Raw genomic sequence first — 10322 nt, 5'->3', positions numbered from 1 at the left:
TAGTGATGTGCATTACCGAGAGGGCCCAGAGATACCTCTCCGATACTCGGAGTGACAAATCCTAATCTCGATTTATGTCAACTCAACAAACACCATTGGAGACACATGTAGAGCACCTTTATAATCACACAGTTACGTTGTGACGTTTGGTACCACACAAAGTGTTCCTCCGGTATTCGGGAGTTGCATGATCTCAGTCATAGGAACATGTATAAGTTATGGAGAAAGCAATAGCAACAAACTAAATGATCATCGTGCTAAGCTAACGGATGGGTCAAGTCAATCACATCATTCTGTAATGATGTAATCCTGTTAATCAAATGACAACTCATGTCTATGGTTATGAAACATAACCATCATTGATTCAATGAGCTAGTCAAGTAGAGAAAAACTAGTGAGACTCTGTTTGTCTATGTATTCACACATGTACTAAGTTTCCGGTTAATACAATTCTAGCATGAATATTAAACATTTATCATGATATAAGGAAATAAGTAATAACTTTATTATTGCCTTTAGGGCATATTTCCTTCATATAGTGTGTCCAAGGTCAATACGGAAATTCTTTTAGAGGTTTTCCCTTACTTTGTTCGTGTTAACAAACAATTCAAAATACCTCAACTTTTTTAGAACTGGTCCAAGTCAAATAGCAATGATTTGAAACACTTCTTTTCCATTACACTATTTTGAAAACCTAACGACTACATCATGTGGATATGGAAAATTATAGGATTTTCAATCCTAGTGGAAAAGGGAGGCAAATAGATACCCAATTTAAAGTGAGTAAATAGAATGATCCACCAGTCAAGATTTTCTGGATTGTCACCCATTCAATGTAAAGGGATATTGTACAATGAGGGGAATTTGATGCAAAAGGTCTCCCATTAAGGCAAGTGTCTTCTCAGAAAAGCATTTTGCTTCCATCCCCTACAATTATCTCGGTATATCTATGAAAAGCATGATTAAATTCACCAGACTTTTGCCATAGGTCATAACAGTGATCCATGATTCCTTTCTTCCACAATGACAACACTTGTCTCTACAAATATTTCCCTTTTAGCTGTGTTTGTCATGTATCTACAATTTTTTCCGATCACAACAATAGTTTGCAATGTATGCTCTAATTCAATGGGGTGAGATCAAGAATTCTCAAACCTCCATAATCCTTTGCTAAGTGCACTATAGGTCGGTATAACATATGGTACTTCTTTCGATTAGTCTGTTGCCATAACATTCTACCCTGTGATAATCCATTCTCTTAACAACTCCATTAGGGCCTCCACAAGGGAACCATGTGCAGGGGAACACTGCTCATGAAACAATTCGCCAAAGCTGCCCTTTGCCTCCTATTGATAGGATGTTTCTTTTCCATATGAGGAGTTTCTTTTCAACTTCATATTAATTTGGTTTCCAATGTGAATCACTTGACATCAATTGGAACCCCCGAGAAAGAGAAACGAAAAGTATCCATATTGCAAGTAAAGATTTCACGGTGGTTGTAATCTAGGAAAGGATATCTCCTAGAAAATAAACTTCACTCCTATAAAAAATTATTTCCAACCTAAAATTATATTCAATTTTACACATCATGAACTTGAGATCTCTAGCATTTTTCATGCCATTCTTATGTAAAAAATACAGTGTCATCAACATATTGCAAAATTGCTAGACCACAATCTACTAGATGAGGCACCAAAACTTTTAGACAACCCAAATATTGAACTTTCTTGATAAGCCTGGTTAGCCCATCTGCTATAATACCAAAAAAGTGGGGGAGAAAGGGGATGACTGCCTAACACCCTTGAAAGTGAGGAAGTATGACATCCATAGTATTCAACTCTATAGACAATCGTCCACCCCAAGCAATTTTTATTATCCAATCACATCAAACATCTTAATCCTTTGGTGTGCGTCATTTGATAAAGAAAAGACCATTTGACTTTATCATGGGCATACGTAAAATCCGTCTTAAGAAAAAAAAATTATTTTTTGTTAGAGTGAATCTCATGTGTTGTTTCATGCAACGGGACAATACCCTCCATGATATTTTTCTCTTTAATAAACCTAGTTTGTGTGTCACAAACCACCTTAGGAAACATTATACTCAGCGAGATGCAAATTGTGGAGAAATGTTGATGTAGAGGGATGGTTGTGGAGCGAGTGTGGTCGCACATTATAGTTGCTGGGATTGCCGAAAAGTGATGGTGACAACACATGAGTGACGTCGGTGGTGGTGCTAATCGAGCGTCCGGCCTCTAACTTCGGGGTGAAAGCCTAGGACTGGCCCGAGTTGGTTATACCTGGCAATGGTGATGTTCTTACGTTGTTACCTTGTTCAATGCATTGCTCGGATATGTTCGGACTGATTTTTTACGATGGAAACCTAGATTCTGACCTTCGCTGGTAGAACAGCGATGGTGACCCATGGCCGTTGCTTCTTTCCAGAAGGAGTTACTGTTTAAGAACATCGTGATCCATATGGTGTAATGAGATGGTTGGTGTGGATATAGTTATTGTTGTAGTTTTATCGATCATAGATATGATCATTTTAGTCAACAAAATTGTGTGTTCATTGTGTTTCTAAATGCTTCATTTGAAGACAATAAAATCTACCCTATGTCGACAGAATGTCTGCACGCAGTGGAAGACAACCTTGGTGAATTTTTAGTGATAATTAAGTGGTTACCCATTCACATCAACAAAATGTTGGCTATGAGCAACAAAACTTATGCCATTGAATTTGTTTTTCGTCACAGTTTTTCACAAAACTCGTAGGCCTCCTTTGATTTAGAGGAATTTTGTAGGATTTTCATAGGATAGGATTTTTATAGGAAAAATTCCATCAGAGCTCTTTGGGCTTCCTTTGGTTTAGAGGAATTTCATATGAATTCTAGGGGATAGGATTCTTGTAGAATTTTTTCCTTTAGAGCCCTTTGGTTCATAGGAATGGATTTCTATTCCTACATAGGATTGGTTCCTATCCTCCACATTTCATAGGAAAATAAAAAAAAGCCTAGACTCAATGGAAAAATTCTTTTGGTGTCAACCAAATGACATCTTGTTTCTTATTCCTACTCATAGGATTTGAGATACATGTCATCTCATTTCCTACAAGATTCCTATTCCTATGATAATTCTATCCTATGAATCAAAAGAGGCCTGGTTTGTAGGAATGAAATCCTATTCCTATGAAGAAATTTTTCCTATCCTTCACATTTCATAGAAAAATAAACATTAGCCTAGATTCAATGGAAAAAATCTTATGGTGTGAATTAAAAGGCATCTCCTTTTCTATTTCTATGCATAGAATTTGAGATGCATGTCATCTCATTTCCTATAACTTTCCTATTCCTATGATTTTTAATCCTATGAACCAAAGGAGGCCTTATTGATGGACAAAGTTGAGTATATACATATGCGTTGAGGTTGCATTACGTGCGTTCGTGCCGGAGTTTGGCAAGTTCTATCTTACTTTACCATCTTCCAACCATATAAAGCTAAAGCACGCAATCTGCCTTGCTCTTGAAAAGAAAGGCATGCCGGAAAGAGGCTACAAATTCCCTTCCAACGCGTGGTTGGCAAGAACATACTGACCGTTTCGAGCTCTTTTGCTTGCCATCTACTCCCTCCGTTCCTAAATATAAGTCTTTATAGAAATTTCAAGCAAAATGAGTGAATCTACACTCCAAAATGCATCTATATACATCCGTATGTGGTCCATAATGGAATCTCTACAAAGACTTATATTTAGAAACGGAGGGAGTACTACTCCATAATACATAAACATGATCGATTGGAACAAAGCTGTTCCAGGAATAATGCCCGGTGGAGCCACTGGGGTAAACACGCAGGAGACTAACAGTAAGCACTAGGCCCATGAATTTAGATGGCATCACAAATAACAGATAGATAACATACCATCTCAGATCCTGACAAGTCCAGCAAAATCTCAAACACTACTAAATTTTCATCTGATACACCAATAACAGTGATGAGTGATTCACACAATATTTCACGATTTTGGGGCAAAGATACAACGCTGACCAAAAGCTCAACAGTCTGCCCACCAAAGTGATCTAAGCAGCAGCAACCTCCTTCTTAAGCTTCGCTAGCTCCTGCCTGATAGCTCCTCCCCTCTGTTTACATTGTAATCATAAATGTCAGGAATGCATGCACAATTTGCTTACAGGAATTAAGCATGAAAGAGCCTTTGAGAATCTCACCTTGATCTTGGCGAGCATGACCTTGAACCTGTCAAAGTCATTGAGCGATGCCCTCCTCTTCTGGACAACCAGCTTCTTGCCCCATGAGCTGTTTTCCCACTTGGTCTTCACATCTGCAATCAGGATGCCATTTTAAACAGTTGATATTAACAATTTTTTAAGATTTATTGAAGGGCTAGTTTAATACCAGCTTCCTCCATTGCTTTGATCAAAGTTGCCTTCTTAGGGATCCGCTTGATGTCAATCTTGATGTCGGTCAGAGAGAGCCGCTTGAAGTTCATCTGGCAGCGGACCATGTCCGGAGCATCAACAAGTGCCTGTTTTCACATAAAAGCAAATGCATTGAGTACTTTGGCAACCAAAGAAAACCATATACTTCGGCAAATGCAAATATATACAAATATCGACTCTAGCGAAGGTAACGGTTAAAGAAGTATCAACACATATCAAAAGCAGATGAGGCAATCATCATTGAGAATGTAGACAATAGAAGTCGCGTTATTTGCAGCATAATGGGCAGGGTTTTGACATCAAGCATAATGGGCAGGTTAGTGGTTAGTCAGACGCAGTATCTCACTCTGATAACTTTTTTGAAAGAAAAGTATGTTAATGCAAACAGCAAAACAAGACATGACATTCCAGATAAACAGTCACTGAGACTAAAGGGTCAAAGAACGATTTTAAACACCAACTCAGAGAAGATGTTGCAGTAAGTGATTTAAATATCCTAACAAACATTAGAAAATCATTACCAGCAAACAATCAAAAAACTGAGCTATGACACTGTAACTAATACTCCCTCTGTAAACTAATATAAAACTTTTTAGATCACTAAAGCATATAGTGATCTAAAAAGTCTTATATTAGTTTGCAGAAGATGGAGTACAATTTATGTTGCGTTTAAAAATATGATTCGCCAACAGAATTTAAAAAGTAGCTATAGGGACAACCCAGCAAGGGAACTGGCAAATACTGCATCAGTATCATAAATTGCAAACCACGACCTGCTCGATATACCAAGAAACAGTAGTAGAACAGAGCAATGATGCTATCATGAGAAGAAGAAGAAAAAGAAGGGGATGAAGGCATCACAAATTCACAACTCATGGAAGATGAAGTTAATACTGAAGTTATTTATTTCACAATGAAAACAGCAATAAATATCAAGTGGCAAAATATATAACAGATATTTGAGCAATAGCATGTCTGGCTGTTTATTTTCAGTAGTACCTCAAGACATTTAGGTAAGGCCGCAAGGCATATTCGAGACTGATCAGGTGAGCTAAAGCATATACAACTAAAAACATTGGCAGGGTAGATAAAGGGCCGCATGTTAAAGACGAGTCAAATACAAAACATAAACAAGTTATGGTAACATAACTGCGCTGACAAGAGTATGCAATACTACTTGCCAAGGGTAAACTTCAAACGGCATGTAAAATCAACTAGCATTTTCAAATTCGCATAGTTGTAAAGGCTAGTTATATATGCAATCAAAGTTAAGGGATTTTAGGAGGCCAATCACAGCCAAGTTATTAGCTACAAAGCAACAACAAAAATTAACAAGAAATCGCAGAAACAATGTGATATCCGTGCAGTCACACTTTTACTTTGAATCATACAGAAGTCCACACCTTGAACAGCTCAAATCTACAGCCTAGGGACACGCAGAGAAGAAGTGTCTACACTAAACATGAAACTGAGCACGATCTCAATCACTACGTCCGTATAGGCTCCTCCGCCGAAGCAGATCGAGAATGACAGGAGGAACTAGGGAAGGGGATCGAACTCACCCTGTTCTGGTCAACAACGTCGACGATGACGACGAGGCGGCCGTAGTCCTTACCGTAGTTCACCAGGGCCACCCGCCCGATCTCCACGAACCTCTTGAACGGCTGCACGAGCACAAAAACAAGGCACGAATGGTCAACAACCAAGACCACCAGGGAGAAGGCGAGAGAGAAAGCCTGACAGCGAGTGAGATTTTCCAGGTCTTCCTACCATTTTGCGGCTGCGCGGGCGGCGGCGGCGGCGGCGAGAGGTGGGAGCGAGCGAGACGGGGAGGCGGAGGGCGGCTAGACAGGGGAGCGAGGGGCTGGATGTAGCGGATGTGTATATAGCCAAGGCGGGGGGTTCTATAAGAGCCGACAGATCTGGTGATCGAGGCTTCTGGTCGTCCGATCTAGGTTAGAGGTTTCTGGGGGTTATGGTTTGGGCTTCTGGAGCACTGTGTGAGGATTTTGGGCTTCTATCGTATGCACTCCGGTAATGGGCTTAAGCGGGCTTAACTGGATAGGCTGGATTCATATCGGGACTACAACCTGAAATGCTGACACACGCTTTTGAGAAAGAGAATTAGGGGGCGTTTGTTTCCAGGGATTTTTTTGTATAAGGACTAAAAAAGTCTCTTTTAGAGACTTTTTTACCAAACGAGAGGGATTTTTTAGAGACTAAACTAGGCATTTGGGACTAAATGAAGAAGACTCTCAAGGAAAGTCTTTTTAGAACTTTTTCAACAATGCCCCTCCATGCACCTATTGGCCTGCCACCCCATGGTGTTGTTTGATTGTTATTTTTCTATATACTAAGGGCAACATGATCATTTAATAGCCTCTAGGAAGGGACTAGGGACTTTTTAGTCTTTGGAAACAAACAGTGAAGGACTTTTGGGGGACTAGGGACTTTTTAGTTGGGACTAGAAAAAGTCGTAGGACTAGAGAACGAAACATCACCTTACTCACTCCGTCCAGAATACTTGTCATTAAGATAAATAAAAGGGGATGTATCTAAATGTATTTTAGTTCTAAATACACCCCTTTTTATCCATTTTGATGACAGGTATTTCCAAACGAAGGGAGTATAAATTTGTCTCAAAAAAATATAAATTTCCCTAAATAAAAAGAATTATAAATAGACTAAAACTGCTTTCTTACCGTCATGCTACATGCAAGCATTATCCGTGAGATCAAAGCCACGATGCTGGTGTTTCAGTCTTGCTCCTTCACTTTTGAGGGAAGAGACTCAAATTCTGAGGCACATAGTCCCACTAAACATCCAGAAAGATACATATTGTGAGAAATCCAACGCCCTCATAGATTAGCGCTTCCTGGCCGTTGGATATGGTGCTTGATGCGTTTTGGGCCATTGGATCTTCCCCGCAAATCACCTCGACCGCTGGATCAAAACATGACACTGTGGATCGAAACAGTGTCGAACCGTGCGTGGCCCCGCCTAATATTTCCCTGCCCCGTCGAGGGCAAAATCGATCTTTCACATGGAGGCCTTGTATGTGTCAGTCGTGTGTTGGCTCGGTGGTGGACGAGGCGAGGGCGGGCCCGTAGGGTTTCCCCCAATTAGTTTATTTTCTCTCTTCCATGCCTCCCCTCACGCTGCCGCCTCCTTACCAGCTAGATCTCCTCCGGCCATCCTCTTGAGCCAGCTGGCACCCTTCCTTTGTCTCAAGGCGAGGAGGACTAGCGGATCTAGGCTCAAGCATGGTCCTCTCCGCCTCTCGCCTAATCCAATAGCGGTGGCAAAAGGGATGGATCGTCGTCGTGGGAGCGCGCTGCGGAAGCAACCGTCGGTGATAGACGAGAGAGGGGCAGCAGGAGCAAGATGGGCATGGGCGAGGAGCTGATGAACCTGACGGGGTGGTTGTTCCAGGAGCCGCACTTCAGCTACTACATCACGTCTGTGTTCGGTCTCGGCGCGCGGGTGATAATCCCCAAGTGCAAGGAATCATCGTAGCAATTTCCAAAGATGGAAGTGATAAGTATGGAGTGTCGAACCCATAAGGAGCTAAAGGTAATATCAATATTCTCTCAAGTCCTATCTGCCACTGATACAACTCTACGTACACCGAACGTTTGCTTCCATCTAGAAACGAGAAATAAAACTACGTTATTGGTATGAAGAGGATAACTTTGCATGATATCGGAGAACTAAAATATAAAAATAGTTGTTGTTAACATAAAATTAGAATATATTATAAATAGTGAGTGTGTAATAATGATGGATCGGTGTGCGGAATTGTCCTAGGCAAATGTTAACAAGATTGGTAATCGGCATTGCAATTTCATACGAGGGAGAGGCATAAACTAACATACTTTCTCTTCTTGGATCATATGCGCTTATGATTGGACCTCTAGCAAGCATCTGCAACTACTAAAGATCATTAAGGTAAAACCCAACCATAGCATTAACATATCAAGTCCCCTTTATCCCATACGCAACAATCCCCTTACTCGGGTTTAAGCTTCTGTCACTCTAGCAACCCACTATAAACGAATCATGAACGTATTGCAACACCCTACAGCGGGAATCCCTCATGTGTGCGCGGCATGGAAGGCACCATAGGGCAGCACCAAAATAAAACATACAACTCAAACCAATCTAGATCATCAATCAACCCAAAAGACAAAAGAAATTTACTCAAAACATCATAGGATGGCAACACATCGTTGGATCATAATATGTGGCATAAAGCACCATGTTCAAGTAGGGGATTACAGTTGGGTGCAGGAGAATGGACCACGTAAAAGAGATGAGGATGGTGATGATGAAGATGATGTTGATGAAGACGATCACCGCGGGGATGATTCCCCCGATGGCACTTTGGTGCCACCAAGAGAGAGGGGGCGTGGTTCTCCCCTTTGTGCTTCCTCCTCCATGGCCTCCCCTTAGATGGGGCAAGGTTCTTCCTCTGGTCCTTGGCCTCCATGACGGCGATGACCCCTCCGGCTTCCTCCTCCATGGCCTCCGGTGATGTTGGCCCCCTCCGGCAGGGTGCCAGAGAGGGCCTAGATTGGTTTTTCGTGGCTACAGAGGCTTGGGCGGCAGAACTTTCGATCTCTCTTTTGTTCTAGGGTTTTTTTGGATGTATAGGAGGAATTGGCGTCGGTTTCACGTCAAGGGGCCCACGAGGCGATCACAAGGTCGAGGGGCGCGTCCGGGGCGCCCCCCCCCCCTTGTGGTGGCACCGGGACTCCTCTTCCATATTTTTTTCTTCCAATATTTTTCATATTTTCCAGAAAAAATCTCCGTTAATTTTTAGCTCGCTCCGAGGACTTTTATTTCTACACAAAAACAACACCACGGTAGTTCTGCTGAAAACTGCGCCAGTCCGGGTTAGTTTTAATCAAATCTTACCAAAATCATATGGAATCATTGTAAACATGGCATGAATACTTCGTAAATTATAGATACGTCGAAGACATATCAGTATCCCCAGGCTTAATTCCTGCTCGTCCTCGAGTAGGTAAATGATAAAAGAAATAATTTATGAAGGGTGAATGCTATCAAGGGCACAAGTTTGATTAATGAAAGTTTCAAGCACCTTTTCTAGTATTATTCTTTGTCATAAACAGTAGCTCATCTCATAAAACTTCTCATGGTTAAGTAACAAGCTATCCACAAATTAAAGTATAGACCATAAACTTTCTTGAAAACTAACAAACTATGTTCTTAGTCATCAAACAATTGCAATTCATACATACTCAATTATCATATAGTCTTTCACAATTGCTAACACTCACGTGATATTTATGGGTTCAAAGTTTCAATCGGACACAGAGAAAGATAGGGGCTCATGGTTTCGCCTCCCAACCTTTTACCTCAAGGGTAATGTCAACAATAATAATTTATGATAACCTACATCCGAGTGAATATATATATATATATATATATATATATATATATAGGGAAAATACATCCTACCACTAGGTGGTAGTTACCTTTGCTCCCGTCATCGTCAGATCTAGTCTCGAAGTGGGTATTGATTAATGGGTTTGGATTGTCAAGCTAGTTGGTTGTTTTTCCTTTTTGAAATTAGATTTACTAGTCGTCCCTATTTTTGTGGCCATCGGGTGCCGATGTATAACTACCTCCGATATATAGAGCCCTTCTCATAGTCAACACCATGTTCGACAGGAGATGAGGAGACGTAGGTATTAATGTTAATTCTTGTTGTTTTTCATCCTATCCCACACGCACGCATGCATGATTGATCAACCACTGATATGATCTCTCGTATTGTAGGTTTGAGCCTCCATTATGTTGCTTCTACTTGATCGATTCTCCGGCGACATGGACAAAGTACGT

General features: G+C 41.0%; 1 protein-coding gene across 1 annotated transcript; it reads right to left on the bottom strand.

Moving 5' to 3' along the window:
• Positions 1-3856: 3856 nt before the first annotated feature.
• LOC125539156 (large ribosomal subunit protein eL14z) lies at positions 3857-6381 on the bottom strand. The gene is made up of 5 exons (XM_048702526.2): positions 6225-6381; positions 6017-6118; positions 4411-4540; positions 4224-4336; positions 3857-4136 (listed from the first exon to the last, which is right to left on the bottom strand). The coding sequence occupies exons 1-5, from the start codon at positions 6225-6227 to the stop codon at positions 4077-4079; spliced, it is 408 nt and encodes a 135-aa protein (XP_048558483.1). The 5' UTR covers positions 6228-6381; the 3' UTR covers positions 3857-4076.
• Positions 6382-10322: the final 3941 nt, after the last annotated feature.

This window comes from Triticum urartu, chromosome 2A, assembly GCF_056163025.1.
Source record: "Triticum urartu cultivar PI428250 chromosome 2A, HENAU_Tu73, whole genome shotgun sequence".
Taxonomy (NCBI): Eukaryota; Viridiplantae; Streptophyta; class Magnoliopsida; order Poales; family Poaceae; genus Triticum; species Triticum urartu.
Note: the sequence above shows the minus strand (reverse complement) of the source record. Positions and strands in the feature narration are given on the sequence as shown.